At 40.2% G+C, this 18,225-nt stretch overlaps 1 protein-coding gene across 1 annotated transcript in view; it reads left to right on the top strand.

Annotated features, from left to right (window-relative positions):
- LOC118940992 (integumentary mucin C.1-like) overlaps positions 1–16,241 on the top strand; it is a gene marked incomplete at its 5' end in the record, with an annotated part of 44,857 nt that extends 28,616 nt beyond the window's left edge. Inside the window, one exon of the mRNA XM_036951064.1 lies at positions 15,939–16,241. Within this exon, the coding sequence (XP_036806959.1) occupies positions 15,939–16,241 (303 nt within the window). The remainder of the gene's footprint in view (positions 1–15,938) is intronic.
- Between the last annotated feature and the right edge of the window lie 1,984 nt (positions 16,242–18,225).

Here is an 18,225-nt window from a genome sequence, read left to right as displayed (position 1 = left end):
TCTGGAGTGAGTGCCAGAAAGATGGCGGTTTCTCTTTTGGGACTACTACAATGGTTCCATTATGCCAAGCAAGCTCAATCACCGACCACAGTCAGTTAGAGTATTTGAAATATATTATTTACAGACAGGTCTGGATCCAACCCTTCTGCTCTTGTGGCTTTGAGTAAGGCACACAAACCCCTAAACTGCTTCCTGGGTACTGCTCTAAGGCTAACCTGTTGCTATTGTGGGAATAGTATGTCAGAGGGTTGGGTACTGTGACAGAAAAAATACACATTTTATTTCTACTGATATATAAAGAACTTTTAAACAAATTCCTCATGAATGATGTTGAATAAATGTGTTCTAATGGTTGTTATGAATGACACTGGAACACTCCTCAAGGTGTTATATATATACCCACCTTTGTTTCAGATCAACCAATGGCATGCAGAATATTCCCCTTGTTTGAGAGTCCTGAATAAAAAGAGGAACTCCCTGAGGAAGACAGGAAAACTGTGCATCAAGTTTTAACCCTAAATAAAGTGATACTGACAGTCAGCTGGAGAGGGAAATCCTGCATACTTCAGATCCACGTTTGCGTTGCCATGAACCTTGCAGAGGTTAAATGTGCACCCAGAAATAGGTCAATACTATTATGTATTTACTTTTTGATAGCTTTACTAAAGATTTTAGTCCTTAGTCCCTGAGTCCTTAATGGGGAATCTGGGATTCAAACAACAACAATGAGGACACGCCACCACTTTAGTAAACGTTATCACTCTCAAATTCATAGATGTAGCTATGGATGCAAGGACTGACCATCCATGATATCAAAATGATGAGGACCAAGGCACTCTTCAAAATACTGAAACACTATTGTAGTGTCGTGTTAATGTTCAATAGAAAATATATATTTTTAAACTGAACACATTTCATTATCATAGAGAGATACTTTGTCTTTAAATATGTATTTTTTTATTCAGCCACAAGATACAGATTTGTATTAATTTCTCCAAATATATCAACTGTGAAGTCCCAAAAATGTAGGGTATTATGCTTGCTTTTCAGCAGGCACACACAAATGTTTAGGTGTCAACATTCTTCAGTGTAAGTAATCATTGTTCAATTATTTGAGCATCTGGAATAAAGAGCCAAACAAACATGTTATTTTTATTAATACAATTATTGAAGTCCAACTCCCCGTAAAATCAGAAATCGAAGATGATTTCTTCCATTGTTGGGCTCAGCATGTGGGGTCATTGTGACCTTCAATCAAAGTTACCAGCTGATTACAACATATCTTGACATCTCTTTTGTTAGAGATTTATTAACTGAATCTACTGTTAAAAGAAACAACTATGTTGTGTAAAAAGTTATGTGGAAGTAGCACATGTGTGAGTGTAGGACTGTTAAATAGAAAAAGGCTGACTGGCCCAAAAGGTAAGTCAATTAAGTACAATGAAGCAAGTTTCTGGCTATAGAAAATATTTTATAAAATGTAATTGTTGCCTAAAAAGTTTTCAATAAAATAAGGTCAGTACATAACTGTTGTTATTCTCTCAAACAGATACACCAGCCCATCTTTGCCCCTCCCTTTTTTAGATGATCTTTTGTCCATCCCAATTATTTTTTTATACAAAACCTAACTAGTTTTCCATACCACGTCAGTACCTGGGGAAATAAACAAAAACATTTTTAAACTAAGGACCTCTTACGTGCATTCCTCTGTCCCTCCCTCTTTCATCACCTTAGTCTTATTATCTTTGGTGCCTCCCAAAATATTATGTCACCTGAAAGTGATATAGTAATAGAAATAGAAACTAGAAATGCATTGGCATTACAGTATGCATATGAACAGTTCAATTGTAAGCTTGAAATGGTTAGCAGAACTAGACAGATAATGAGATTTTAGAGTAGATATAATCTAGATATTGTGATTGTTTATTGTCATTAACCAAGACCTTCCTCAATAGACATTAGAAGAAATGACAGAAATAGGTGGCTGGCATTGAAGTGTTTGCTTTACTGTATAATGGAATATATAAAGGGAAAAGCTTTGATACATTGAAGAAAAAAAAACTGTGCATATAATGTTTATTAGTGATGCAAACTATATATCATAATGTATATAAATATGGGTGTCTTATATTTATATTTCAAACAATATTTTGGACCAAGGTTGAAAAAAGCAGTCAGTTTGTGAGATTATGTTGCCTTTACCTAAATGGTTTATTTCTTTCAGACATAAGAACATCTAAACAGAATGTTGTGTAAACTAGATATTCAATCTGCACAGCTATCAATCCAAAACGATTTGGATTGGACTCTACAATGCATTCTTTCACACTGGATTGTGACATTTTCAACTCAAGTGATGTGTTTGTCTTCAGAGGGGAATATTTTTCTCTGTGAGAGGTACAATTACACTCTTTTACATCATGAATGCCTAAGGGTTGTTATCTCTGTCTATTCAACTCATCATTAGGAACCAGTGTTCAAAAATAGATTCAAGAGTCATTGAATATTTTCAAGATGTCTAAAATTCCTGATGTAATTCTGGATTGACATGCATGGCTGTTCAGGCGATGTCCTTATTAATTGACAAAAATATGTGAAGGAAAGAAATTAGACATTAACATCACACAAGTGTTACAAGTGCTTTTATGATCAGAATTTTTTTTATTTTTTTATTTTTTATTTTACCTTTATTTAACCAGTTAGGCAAGTTGAGAACAAGTTCTCATTTACAATTGCGACCTGGCCAAGATAAAGCAAAGCAGTTCGACAGATACAACGACACAGAGTTACACATGGAGTAAAACAAACATACAGTCAATAATACAGTATAAACAAGTCTATATACAATGTGAGCAAATGAGGTGAGAAGGGAGGTAAAGGTAAAAAGGCCATGGTGGCAAGGTAAATACAATATAGCAAGTAAAACACTGGAATGGTAGTTTTGCAATGGAAGAATGTGCAAAGTAGAAATAAAAATAATGGGGTGCAAAGGAACAAAATAAATAAATAAATTAAATACAGTTGGGAAAGAGGTAGTTGTTAGGGCTAAATTATAGGTGGGCTATGTACAGGTGCAGTAATCTGTGAGCTGCTCTGACAGTTGGTGCTTAAAGCTAGTGAGGGAGATAAGTGTTTCCAGTTTCAGAGATTTTTGTAGTTCGTTCCAGTCATTGGCAGCAGAGAACTGGAAAGAGAGGCGGCCAAAGAAAGAATTGGTTTTGGGGGTGACTAGAGAGATATACCTGCTGGAGCATGTGCTACAGGTGGGAGATGCTATGGTGACCAGCGAGCTGAGATAAGGGGGGACTTTACCTAGCAGGGTCTTGTAGATGACATGGAGCCAGTGGGTTTGGCGACGAGTATGAAGCAAGGGCCAGCCAACGAGAGCGTACAGGTCGCAATGGTGGGTAGAATATGGGGCTTTGGTGACAAAACGGATTGCACTGTGATAGACTGCATCCAATTTGTTGAGTAGGGTATTGGAGGCTATTTTGTAAATGACATCGCCAAAGTCGAGGATTGGTAGGATGGTCAGTTTTACAAGGGTATGTTTGGCAGCATGAGTGAAGGATGCTTTGTTGCGAAATAGGAAGCCAATTCTAGATTTAACTTTGGATTGGAGATGTTTGATATGGGTCTGGAAGGAGAGTTTGCAGTCTAACCAGACACCTAAGTATTTGTAGTTGTCCACGTATTCTAAGTCAGAGCCGTCCAGAGTAGTGATGTTGGACAGGCGGGTAGGTGCAGGTAGCGATCGGTTGAAGAGCATGCATTTAGTTTTACTTGTATTTAAGAGCAATTGGAGGCCACGGAAGGAGAGTTGTATGGCATTGAAGCTTGCCTGGAGGGTTGTTAACACAGTGTCCAAAGAAGGGCCGGAAGTATACAGAATGGTGTCGTCTGCGTAGAGGTGGATCAGAGACTCACCAGCAGCAAGAGTGACCTCATTGATGTATACAGAGAAGAGAGTCGGTCCAAGAATTGAACCCTGTGGCACCCCCATAGAGACTGCCAGAGGTCCGGACAACAGACCCTCAGATTTGACACACTGAACTCTATCAGAGAAGTAGTTGGTGAACCAGGCGAGGCAATCATTTGAGAAACCAAGGCTGTTGAGTCTGCCGATGAGGATGTGGTGATTGACAGAGTCGAAAGCCTTGGCCAGATCAATGAATACGGCTGCACAGTAATGTTTCTTATCGATGGCGGTTAAGATATCGTTTAGGACCTTGAGCGTGGCTGAGGTGCACCCATGACCAGCTCTGAAACCAGATTGCATAGCATCTGTTTGTTGACTTGGCTTTCGAAGACCTTAGAAAGGCATGGTAGGATAGATATAGGTCTGTAGCAGTTTGGGTCAAGAGTGTCCCCCCCTTTGAAGAGGGGGATGACCACAGCTGCTTTCCAATCTTTGGGAATCTCAGACGACACGAAAGAGAGGTTGAACAGGCTAGTAATAGGGGTGGCAACAATTTCGGCAGATAATTTTAGAAAGAAAGGCTCCAGATTGTCTAGCCCGGCTGATTTGTAGGGGTCCAGATTTTGCAGCTCTTTCAGAACATCAGCTGAATGGATTTGGGAGAAGGAGAAATGGGGAAGGCTTGGGCGAGTTGCTGTTGGGGGTGCAGTGCTGTTGACAGGGGTAGGAGTAGCCAGGTCGAAAGCATGGCCAGCAGTAGAAAAATGCTTATTGAAATTTTGAATTATGGTGGATTTATCAGTGGTGACAGTGTTTCCTATCTTCAGTGCAGTGGGCAGCTGGGAGGAGGTGTTCTTATTCTCCATGGACTTTACAGTGTCCCAGAACTTTTTTGAGTTAGTGTTGCAAGATGTTTCATGTATAGTAATAGTAATGTATAATAATAATTGCATGCATTTGATAGCTTTCTTATTATATTGGAAGGGTTTTCTCCAACAAATATTAATACACCATTTATTATGATATACATTACATGACAGTTTAAAACATTTGACGAGAATCTGTGGCTCCATGTCTTAATGGTGGTTCCATTACAACTTTCAGAAATTAACAACAATTATGCATACAATTATTGATCAACACCAAAACCCATTGTCACATACAGGACGGCTTGGGCTTGAGTCTGTGTCATCTCTAGTCATCTCTCTATACAGACTGGTTGCTTCCGGCAGTGTACCAATACTTCAGTTTAACCAGTTTAGATATTTCTGCATCAGTTGGGACAAAGATGACAAGTCACTGGTAACATCCCTGCCGGATCCGCTTCTTGCCCTAGCTAAACATGAGCAGCATTCCGGCCTGCATTTTGAACCCTGCCTACCCAAAATAGAGACATAAAAAGCTTTAGGGTCAGGGCGTTGACACCTAGCTTGCGTTGCCTGACGACTCATCAGCGATTGTTAGCTCTAATGAATTTATCCTCTGCAGCAGAGTTAACTCTGGGTCTTCCTTTTCTGTGGTGGTCCTCATGACAGCCATTTACATGAATGAATCAAAAGTTAATGATGATTTAAATATGAATAATGAAATGTAAATCATGCAAATATAACTTGTTTTTGTAAGCAGTACATAAAATAACTAATGGGACTGCTCCTAATGGAGCTCCTGACTGACGTGTACTATGGTGCATTGAGTTTGTTGGAACCTCTCCAGCTTGCTGATAATAAATCATTATTTATTTAAGTTTGACTATGAGTGTCCCTGGTGGTAATTTCCACGACAGTATGATACAATGAGATGTTCGCTTTCTTTCAATCCCAGTCATGCATGCAGATCCTCACCAATTTGACGGCTCCAATGGCAGTTCCACCTCCGACACCAGCAAAACATTCGCTATGCAGGCGTCGGCTATCACTGGTTAACGCTTGATCCGATTGAATCTAGGCCCTAGTGTGACTGTTGTGGTTGCAGTTCTGAACGAGTGACCAGTGTAGCATTGAGGTGAAAAATAACACCTTTATATTACTTGAGAAAGGAGAGAAGTGAAGCAGAATTTGGATGAGGGTTGAAGAAGAGGGAAGAAAAGAGAATGAGGAGCAGTGCTGAGACAAGCGTGTATATATATATTTGTATATATTTTTTTTATTTCACCTTTATTTAACCTGGTAGGCTAGTTGAGAACAAGTTCTCATTTACAACTGCGACCTGGCCAAGATAAAGCATAGCAGTGTGAACAGACAACAACACAGAGTTACACATGGAGTAAACAATAAACAAGTCAATAACACAGTAGAAAAAAAAAGAGTCTATATACATTGTGGGCAAAAGGCATGAGGAGGTAGGCGAATAATTACAATTTTGCAGATTAATACTGGAGTGATAAATTATCAGATGGTCATGTGCAGGTAGAGATACTGGTGTGCAAAAGAGCAGAAAAGTAAATAAATAAAAACAGTATGGGGATGAGGCAGATAAATTGGGTGGGCTATTTACCGATGGACTATGTACAGCTGCAGCGATCGGTTAGCTGCTCAGATAGCAGATGTTTAAAGTTGGTGAGGTAGATAAGTCTCCAACTTCAGCGATTTCAGCTGAAGACATGGTGGTTAAGTGATTTTTGCAATTCCTTCCAGTCACAGGCAGCAGAGAACTGGAAGGAAAGGCGGCCAAATGAGGTGTTGGCTTTAGGGATGATCAGTGAGATACACCTGCTGGAGCGCGTGCTACGGGTGGGTGTTGCCATTGTGACCAGTGAACTGATATACAGTCCCTTCAGAACGTGTTCATACCCCTTTATTTTTTCCACATTTTGCTGTGTTAGAGCAATAAATAAAAACATAGTAATTATGTAACTGATTTTGTGTTATTGGCCTACACACAATACCCAATTATATGTCCCAATTATATGTCGAAGTGGAATTAGTTTTTTTTAGGAATGTTTACAAATTAATAAAAAATGAAAAGCTGAGTCAATTAAACATCTTGAGTCAATAAGTATTTGCTTAACAAGTCACATAATAAATTGCATGGACTCACTATGTGCACAATAATAGTGACTATTGAGATATTTCCGGACAATGTGTTAATTATTAATTGCAGAAGAGCTAGTAAGATGGTTGCACTTTATATGTGCCATTAGACATGCACCTGTCTGGGGTTGGACATGACTGGTTATTCCTGTAACTGTCATGGACTACTATGTACTTTTGCTATGGTTACACCTTTTGCGTCTTTTCCAGAGTGCCAAGGACTGTTGCTATGGCCCCACATGCATGCACCCGTCTTAAGGCGAGAACATGTCTGTCTTTTTTTAACTATTGCTGAGGCACTACAGTTTCCATGCCCTAATATGAAACCAAACAAAAATGAGTGCAATACAATAAGACGATGGTGGTTAAATACCAGAGGGGATGAGTCAATAAGAGGAGTTACTATGAGTGTGACGTAAGGAGGAAAAATGTATAAGAGGTATGTGCCAAGACTGGAAAATAGTTGATTTCATGAACCAGCTCGGAATTTATTATGTTGTAATAAAAGTCCATTTGATCTCACAGGCTCCGGTATTTGAGATATATGATTGACTGTATTTTTCCATGACATGACTAACATTATTTTTGAATGATTACTTCAACTCTGTACCCCACACATACACTTTTCTCTAAGGTCCCTCAGTTGAGCAGTGAATTTCAAACATATTCAACCACAAAGACCAGGGAGGTTTTCCAACGCCTCGCAAGGAAGGGCACTTAGTATTGGTAAATGGGTAGAAATAAAATAAAAAAGCAGACATTGAATATACCTTTGAGCATGATGAAGTTATTAAGTACACTTTGTATGGTGTATCAATACACCCAGTCACTAAAATTACATGCATCCTTCCTAACTCAGTTGCCGGAGAGGAAGGAAACTCATGAGATTTCACCATGAGGCCAATGGTGACTTTATGCATCCTAGTTGCAATAAGGCACTAAAGTAAAACTACAAAAAATGTGGCAAAGAAATTAACTTAATGTCCTGAATACAAAGTGTTATGTTTGTGGCAATTCCAACACCACTCGACTAAGAACCGCTATTCATATTTTCAAGCATGGTAGTGGCTGCATCATGTTATGGGTATGCTTGTCATCAAAAAGGACAAGAGCTAAGCACGGGCAAAATGGGAGACAAATACACCTTTCAGCACAACAAAAACCTAAATTACAAGACCAAATATACACTGGAGTTGCTTATCAAGATGACATTGAATGTTCCAGAGTGACAGTTTTGACTTAAATCGGCTTGAAAATCTATGGCAAGACTTGAAAATGGCTGTCTAGCATTGATCAACATCCACCTTGACAGAGCTTGAAGAATTAAAAAAATAATAATATTGTACCATCCAGGTGTGCAAAGATCTTACAGCAAGAATTGCTGTCATAAGTGATTCTAATATGTATTGACTATTTCATTTTCAATACATTTGGCAAAGTTTCCCCCAAAAAAATCACTTTGTAATTTTGTGGTATTTTGTGCAGATGGGTTAATTTTTATTATTTTATTATTCAGGCTATAACAAAAAAAATGAAATGCTGTAAGTCAAGGGGTATGAATACTTTTTAAAAGCACTGTATTAACATACTTTTTATAGTCCCGTACCCCTTCAAACATTCAACCTCCAGCTGCGTACCCTCTTCAAACATTCAACCTCCAGCTGCGTACCCTCTTCAAACATTCAACCTCCAGCTGCGTACCCTCTCTAGCACCATGTTCAGCGCACTCTCAAATGTTTTTTTTTGCCATCATTGTAATTCTGCCACACACACTATACGATAGATTTATTAAACATAAGAATGAGTGTCACAACCCAGCTCGTGGGAAGTGACAAAGAGCTCTTATAGGACCAGGGCACAAATAATAATATAATAATAATCAATACTTTTGCTCTTTATTTAACCATTTTACATACTGTATAAAACGTATTTGTTCATCGAAAATTATGAATAACTCACCAGAAAGGTGTGCTTGAAAGGATGCACATAAGTCTGCAATGTTGGGTTGTATTGGAGAGAGTCTCAGTCTTAAATCATTTTCCACAAACATCCTAGCCTCAATTTTGTCCCGCACATTGAATATAGTTGCGGAGAGTCCCTGTAATCCTAGATTCAGATCATTCAGGTGAGAAAAAACATCACCCAGATAGGCCAGTCGTGTGAGAAACTCATCATCATGCAAGCGGTCAGACAAGTAACACTATGGTTAGTAAAGAAAACTTTAAGCTCGTCTCTCAATAAAAAAAAAATGTGTCAATACTTTGCCCCTTGATAACCAGCGCACTTCTGTAGGTTGTAAAAGTGTTACATGCCCATATCATTGCATATTGCAGAAAATACACGAGAGTTCAGTGGCCTTGCTTTAACAAAGTTAACCATTTTTACTGTAGTGTCCAAAACATCTTTCAAGCTACCAGGCATTCCCTTGGCAGCAAGAGCCTCTCGGTGGATAATGCAGTGTACCCAAGTGGCGTCGGGAGCAACTGCTTGCATGTGCGTTACCACTCCACTATGCATCCCTATCATGGCTTTTGCACCATCAGTACAGATACCAACATGAGCAGCAGCTACGTTTGGCTACATACGGTGTAATTCCCACGAGAGAGTAACGGTTAATGTGATTGGATGTTAATTATCTATCTAGGCTCCCTGTATTTGACATTGTGTTGTTATTTCACTGAACACTAGATTTTTGGCAGTGAAACAAGGCTACTTGTAACGATCTGGGTGTAGTGGGTGCGAAGTCAGTCAGTCCAGAAAAACCCACGAACAGGAAAAAACACGCTCGTCTCAAACCTGTACAAATGTCACACAAACAATCCTGCACAAAGAACAGGTGGGCCAGCTGGCTAATAAAGCCCAACTAATCACCACAATACATAACAGGTGTAACCAATAAACAGACAAGGAGGGGGAGGAAAGAATCAGTGGCAGCTAGTAGGCCGGTGACGACGACCGCTGATTGCCACCTGAACGGGAAGGGGAGCCACCTTCGGTAGGAGTCGTGACACTACTCAGATGAGAAAAAAAACCTCACCCAAATGTATAGCCCAGTTGGAAAATATAAATGGACTGTTTGAAAATGTGAAGGAAAGGGAATTATAATAATATATATTTTTATGTGAATCACATTTTTATTTGGCGTACCCCCGATGGCATTGCGTTTGGGAATACCTGGCATAGAGTATTGTGTATAAGTAACATGATTTAGAATACCACGATTTAGCACGCATAAGAGTGAGGCTATAGTGATTAAGTGAAAAGACCAGATCAGAAAAACCTATGTCATATGAAGGAATAAAAGTGATAGGAGTTTTGCACACGCCATTAGAAGAAAGCCATGTAAAATCAGTAAGAAGACAGCTTGAGAAAATGGTAATGTGGAGGGAAACTGCCTTGTCTGAGGGCTGCGAGCATATGCTGTGAATAGGATATAGTTTAGTAAGGCGATTAAAATAGTTGTGTTGTGATGAAGAAGGGTCCTGCTGATTGAATATGAATGGTCAAAGATGGCACGAGACAAAGCAATGAGACATAATGAAATCATGTGAATCCCCTAGTGTGCAACATGCTGTAGCTAGGACTATTACTTGAGGTCCACTACTATAGAGTTACCCTTTACCAATATGTAAGGGTAATCAACTGCAGACTACTTAGCCTGAAAATCCAACAAAAATACATGGACAGGAAGCATTAGTGGTAGGACCTGTCTCAGAGGGCCAACTGTCTAACACATAATGATATCTTGATGGGCCGGCCCTGACGTTCTGCCACCCTAGGCAAGACAAAAAACAAGCCACCCCCCTATCCCCGTTAAACTGTGTACAGCAGGGGTCGGTTGGCAATAGGTTTGGCATAGGACAAAAAAAATTCTCAGCTAAAAATCTGAACATAATAGCAGCCCAATCCATATGCCTATGCTACAAATTTAACAAATGTTAACATCTGGTTAGTATGCTATATAATCAGTTGGATGTCAGTAACATTGTCTAATATTTTAAATCTGATTACATTGATAAAATCACCAATGTCTCTATTAAATTGTATTTTATATTTCTGTGTGCATTGATTGGGGAAAAAGATCTTACTATCAAAAGAAAATTGTGGGCTGAAAAAGTCTCCAAAGAAAGGTGGATAATTCAATAAAAGTTTCAGGGAAGAATGCACAGAGAAATAGGCATTCTTACCATATTTCTCCAATGTCTAACCGGTGTCTTGTTTGCAACAGTTCTTTGCAAATAATTCAATTTTAGACATCCTTATTTAATCTAAGCATGGCAATATCAAAAGTTATCTTTCCACCTGGGCAGACACTCTACCGAAGCAGAAAAATGTCAGCTTCAACTGCTGGCTACTCCTCCATTGCATAACCCACACAACAGAGGTGCTTCCCTAAAAGCTGCCTGGGATTAAACAAACATCTTCTCTTTTCAGAAAGTGAACAGCAATAGCAATAGCAATTCTCCATGAATATTATAGGCTGCAGCTCAGCTTCAGAATGTCAGAGAGAGGAATCAATACATCCCCATATGTCTTTCACGGGAATTTTAAAGTTTGTTCCTAACACACGGCATCATGGAGTTAATCATTGTTGTACAACGCTTTATATAATCTGCATACTTTTTATGTATTTATTTCAAAATATAGGTATATAGGTATCCTATTAACCCTGTCATTCTAGTCACATTAGCGCACATTAGTTTCAACCGTCTCAGTATAGGGATACCCTCACTCAATTTGAGCCCAAACACAAGCCCTTCCCAGACACGGAGGTATTGAAAGAGTGCATGCGACAGTATTGGAGGATTTTGTTATACCGACATCTATAGATAGCATAATTGTGTTTGTCAAACAGGTAGGCTTACCACGTTTTTGAATAGAAAGAAATAGGCTCCAATTCTATATGTAATTGGATGATTAAGCCCATAGAAAATTGTAGTTCACATGTAGAAGATCCCTTACACGGCAAAAAAGCATTTTACTTTAACCTCTGCATCGGAGAGTTGCAATATTGCAATCACTATGCAGCCAGCTGCCTACAGTAGGAAACAAAGTTTTTACTAATAAAACTTTTATTAAACATCATTTAATATTCTTGTCGAACTGTAAAAAAAGAGGGAGTTAATTTGAGTTTTGGAAACAAGTGCTTTCATAAATGCATGGCGGGCAAGTGTAAAATAAGCTTTCTTTCAATGACCCAGCCTTAACGAATTTAGTTTATTTACAAATTTACAAATCTTTCCTCTGCTGTGGTGGTGCATTGCAGTCAGTGATGTTTTCTTTCGGTAGATGTCCATGGTTCTGAAATCAAATAATCGGAGAGAGATATTAGGATGTAGTCTATTTAAGTCTAAAAATTAGAGAGTTAACAGGCCATAGATAATTGAGTAGTATTAAAAATTGGTGATAAAATGTATGTGAGTGATAAAATCGTGGCGTGGGGCTATATCAGTCACTAGCTGATAGTGTTAGGAGTGCGGGGTGAGGTCAGAGCCATGTTTTTGTTTTCCTATGGCTCTGTTTTTGATAGGAGGTTTACACACGTCCACACCCAGTAGCGATACAGATGCCATACTACACCTTATTGACATGGTAGGCCAGTTTAGAGTGCAGATAGGTGACTCCATAGTAGCCAGATTGACGTCAGCAGGAGCCATAGATGCGAGTGCTGAGTTCCACAGTACACCACGAAGAGAAACGTCAGCAACCGATTCAGTAAGACATGAAGTTCCACCAGTTCCACATGTGACATTCCACGTCAAGTCCGAGAGAGAACCCAGAGTGTTCAGAGGTGACAGCTCTGACAAGTACACAGTACAAGAGTGGGTTGATCTGACAACAGACTATTTGAAAAACCAAAGATGTGAGGTGCCTGATCAAGCAGAAGAGATCATTAGCAGGTTGATGGGAAAAGCTAGGGATGTAGTGAAGATAGGCTTGAGGAGTGACGAGTCATTGGATGTGAAACAGAACTCAAATCTAATCTATAATATCCTCCTATTATATTGACACTTCATGATGTCACCCAATTGAAGATTTCTACTCATCGAAGCCCAAACTAAGGGAGGATCCGGTAGTCTACTGGATCAGGCTCAACGAAGCAGCGGATTTAGCTGATGAGGGTTTACGATCCTAAGGTTCAGCTGCAAAGCACTTCATGAGTGGTGCTCCAGAGACGTTCAGGTGAGGATAGAGCCTTAATGAAACAAAGCGGCGTCAAACAAACAAAGAGCCATGTCACTGCTCTGCACGACAATGTCCCAGTGTCACACAACCAATTTAACAATGAAAAACGTCATGTCTCCCACTCCTCTTTTGCTCCTGCTCCTACTCAAAGTCAACAGTATCACATTCCATATACTTCCGTAACTCCCGCCTTGGTTCAACATGCACAGCAGCAGCCAGATGAGATGATGGGCATGTTGGAACTATTGATGGAGAAAGTGCAGTGACGAAACAGTGTTTCCCATGAACACAACACCCCTGCAGAATGATGTGGTAGCAATGCGGGTTAAGTGTGCCTTGAATTATAAATAAATCACAGACCCTGTCACCACCAAAGCACCCCCACACTGGAGATAATCTGTTCATCTATTCTACGTCTCACAAAGACCCGGCAGTTGAAACCAAACATCTCAAATTTGGACACATCAGACCAAACGACAGATTTTCACCGGTCTAATGTCCATTGCTCGTCTTTCATGGCCCAAGCTAGACTCTTCTTCTTATTGGTGTCCTTTAGTAGTGGTTTCGACCGTGAAGTTTTGATAAACGCAGTCTCCTCTGAACAGTTGAAGTTGTGATGTGTCTGTTACTTGAACGCTGTGAAGCATTTATTTGGGCTGCAATTTCTGAGGCTGGTAACTCTAATGAACTTATCCTCTGCAGCAGAGGTAACTCTGGGTCTTCCTTTCATGTGGTGGTCCTCATGAGAGCCAGTTTCATTATAGTGCTAGATGGTTTTGCGACTGCAGTTGAAGAAAATGTAAAAGTTCTTGATATTTTCCTCATTGACTGACCTTCATGTTTTTAAATAAAGATGGACTGTCATTTCTCTTTGCTTAGTTGAGCTGTTCTTGCCATAATATGGACTTGGTCTTTTACCAAATAGGGCTATCTTCTATATACCACTCCTTCCTTGTCACAACTTAACTGACTGGCTCAAACGCATTAGGAAGGAATGCAATTCCACAAATGAACTTTTAACAAGGCACACCTGTTAATTGAAATGCATTCCAGGTGACTTCCTCATGACGCTGGCTGAGAGAATGCCAAGAATGTGTGAAGCTGTCATCAAGGCAAAGGGTGGTTACTTTAAGGAATCTCAAATATAAAATATATTTGGACTTATTTAACACTTTTTTGGTTACTATATGATTCCATATATGTTATTTCTAAGTTTGGATAACTTCACTATTATTATACAATGTAGAAAATAGTACAAATAAAGAAACACCCTTGAATGAGTAGGTGTCTCCAAACGTTTGACTAGAACTGTATAAATACAGTTGAAGTCGGAAACTCGTTTTTCAACCACTCCACAAATGTCCTGTTAACCAGCTACAGTTTTGGCATGACACAAGTCATTTGGTGCATGACACAAGTTATTTTTCCAACAATTGTTTACAGACAGATTATTTCACTTATAATTCACTGTATCACAATTCCAGTGGGTCAGAAGTTTACATACACTAAGTTGATTGTGCATTTAAACAGCTTGGAAATGTTCAGAAAATTATGTCACGGCTTTAGAAGTTTCTGATTTGTTTGCGGGTACTATTTAGTGAAGCTGACAGTTGAGGACTTGTGAGGCATCTGTTTCTCAAACTAGAGACACTAATGTACTTGTCCTCTCGCTCATTTGTGCACCTGTGCCTCCCACTCAGTTTGTTCTGTGTAGGGAGTAGTACACAGCGTTGTATGAGATCTTCAGTTTCTTGGCAATTTTTCACATGGAATCGCCTTCATTTCTCAGAACAATAATAGACTGATGAGTTTCAGAAGAAAGTTCTTTGTTTCTAGCCATTTTGAGCCTGTAATCGAACCCACAAATGCTGATGCTCCAGATACTCAACTAGGGTAAAGAAGGCCAGTTTTATTGCTTCTTTAATCAGAACAACAGTTTTCAGCTGTGCTAACATGATGGGAAAAGGGTTTTCTAATGATCAATTGGCAAATCCAAGTTATAATTTAAAAGGCTAACACAACGTGCCATTGGAACACAGGAGTGATGGTTGCTGATAATGTTTTTTTTATGCCTATGTAGATATTCCATAAAAAAAACATTAGTTTCCAGCTACAATAGTCATATACAACATTAACATGTCTCCACTGTATTTCTGATCAATTTGATGTTATTTTAATGTGCTGTTATTTCAAAAACAAGGACATTTCTAAGTGACCTCAAACTTGGTCACATGGTCACACATGGTCACGCAGCATCCAACCAAATAGTTGTTAAACTTTGATGGAGGTATGTATCTTGATCCATATTGCACCCAGTGTTGTCACACCCTGATCTGTTTCACCTGTCTTTGCGATTGTCTCCAACCCCTCCAGGTGTCGCCCATCTTCCTCATTATCCCCTGTGTATTTATACATTTGTTCTCTGTTTGTCTGTTGCCAGTTCGTCTTGTTTGTCAAGTCAACCAGTGTTTTTTGCCTCAGCTCCTGATTTTCCCAGTCTATCTTTTTCCTCACCCTCCTGGTTAAGATCCTTGCCTGTCCTGACTCCTGCCTAACCTCTCTGCCTACCCCTGACCCTGCCTGCCAACCTTTGCCGCACCTCTGGATTGCTGACCTCTGCCTACCCAGACCCTGAGTCTGCCTGCCGTCCGGTACCGTTGCCCTACCTCTGGTTTACTGACCCCTGCCTGCCTTGACCTGTCTATTGCCTGGCCATGTTGTATTATTATTATTATTATCATTATTATTAAACCATTGTTAATTTGACGTTGTCCGCATCTGGGTCTTACCTTCATACCTGATAGTACAAACGGGCCATGACTGGCCCAGCTGACCCGGGCCAACTGCGCAACGCCATCTCCTCCCAAGGAGCCTCCATTGTTAGGCACGGGGAATTGCTTCATGGTCTTATGGAGGGGGTCCAAACGTTGAATGAGCGCCATGACCGGACTTTGGACGTGCTGCTGGAGCAATTACACTGGAATTCTGGGGGGCAGCCTGCCATGGTGGTAACCACACCGCCGCTCAGTAACTCAGCGGTTAGCAGCGCCGCCCACCGACCACTCCACCTTCCCGGGAGCCCCGTTTACCTCCCCAGAACGCTTTAACTTATTGGTGACGGGGCAGTATTTTCACGTCCGGATGAAACGCATGCCCAAATTCAACTGCCTGCTACTCATCCCCAGAAGATAAGATATGCATATTATTACTATATTTGGATTGAAAACACTCTGAAGCTTCTAAAACTGTTTGAATCATGTCTGTGAGTATAACCAAACTTATTTAGCAGGCGAAACTCCGAGGACAAACCATTCAGATTTTTTGTTTGTTTGAGGTCACTTTTCAATGTTTTTCATTGGGAATCCAGATTTCTACGGGACCTTCTTGCAGTTCCTACTGCTTCCACTGGATGCCAACAGTCTTTAAAAATTGGTTGAGGTTTTTCCTTTGTGTAATGAAGAAGTAGCCCTGTTCAGAACAAGGGTCACTTCAAGTGTCAAATCAAATGTTATTTGTCACATACACATGGTTAGCAGATGTTAATGCGAGTGTAGCGAAATGCTTGTGCTTCTAGTTCCGACAATGCAGTAATAACCAACGAGTAATCTAACCTAACAATTCCAAAACTACTACCTTATACACACAAGTGTAAAGGGATAAAGAATATGTACATTAAGATATATGAATGAGTGATGGTACAGAATGGCACAGGCAAGACGCAGTAGATGGTATCGAGTACAGTATATACATATGAGATGAGTAATGTAGGGTATGTAAACAAAGTGGCATAGTTTAAAGTGGCTAGTGATACATGTATTACATAAAGATCCAGTAGATGATATAGAGTACAGTATATACATATACATATGAGATGGGTAATGTAGGGTATGTAAACATTATATTAAGTAGCATTGTTTAAAGTGGCTAGTGATATATTTTACATCAATTCCCATTATTAAAGTGGCTGGAGTTGAGTCAGTGTGTTGGCAGCAGCCACTCATTGTTAGTGGTGGTTGTTTAACAGTCTGATGGCCTTGAGATAGAAGCTGTTTTTCAGTCTCGGTCCCTGCTTTGATGCACCTGTACTGACCTCGCCTTCTGGATGATAGCGGGGTGAAGAGGCAATTGCTCGGGTGGTTGTTGTCCTTGATGATCTTGATGGCCTTCCTGTGACATCGGGTGGTGTAGGTGTCCTGGGGGGCAGGTAGTTTGCCCCCGGTGATGCGTTGTGCAGACCTCACTACCCTCTGGAGAGCCTTACGGTTGTGGGCGGAGAAGTTGCCGTACCAGGCGGTGATACAGCCCGACAGGATGCTCTCGATTGTGCAGATTAACTTAAAATGTACTACCCTCTCCACTACTGTCCCGTCGATGTAGATAGGGGGGTGCTCCCTCTGCTGTTTCCTGAAGTCCACGATCATCTCCTTTGTTTTGTTGACATTGAGTGGGAGGTTATTTTCCTGACACCACACTCCGAGAGCCCTCACCTCCTCCCTGTAGGCCGTCTTATCGTTGTTTGTAATCAAGCTTGATGATTGAGTTAGAGGCGTGCATGGCCACGCAGTCGTGGGTGAACAGGGAGTACAGGAGAGGGCTCAGAACACAACCTTGTGGGGCCCCAGTGTTGAGGATTAACAGGGTGGAGATGTTGTTACCTACCCTCACCACCTGGGAGTGGCCTGTCAGGAAGTCCTGTACCCAGTTGCAAGTGTACTGTTAGAGGCGCGTGACCAGAAAGCTAGCTACAGTTTGTTTTCCTCCTGTATTGAACACAGATCATCCCGTCTTCAATTTTATTGATTATTTATGTTGAAAAATACCTAAAGTTGTATTACAAAAGTAGTTTGAAATGTTTTGGCAAAGTTTACAGGTAAAGTTAAGATATTTTGTAGTCACGTTGCGCAAGTTGGAACCAGTGTTTTTCTGGATCAAACGCACCAAATAATGGACATTTTGGATATATATCGACGCGTTTTTAGCTCAGTGTGCCTTCATTTTTGAGCTTCAGCCCTCCTCCATCTCCTCGGATCGCTCCAAGATAGTGTGGTGGTTAATTTATTTACTAGCAAATGAGGAGAGACAAACTTATCA

The sequence above is a fragment of the Oncorhynchus mykiss genome, chromosome 18 (assembly GCF_013265735.2).
Source record: "Oncorhynchus mykiss isolate Arlee chromosome 18, USDA_OmykA_1.1, whole genome shotgun sequence".
In the NCBI taxonomy this organism is placed as follows: Eukaryota; Metazoa; Chordata; class Actinopteri; order Salmoniformes; family Salmonidae; genus Oncorhynchus; species Oncorhynchus mykiss.
Note: the sequence above shows the minus strand (reverse complement) of the source record. Positions and strands in the feature narration are given on the sequence as shown.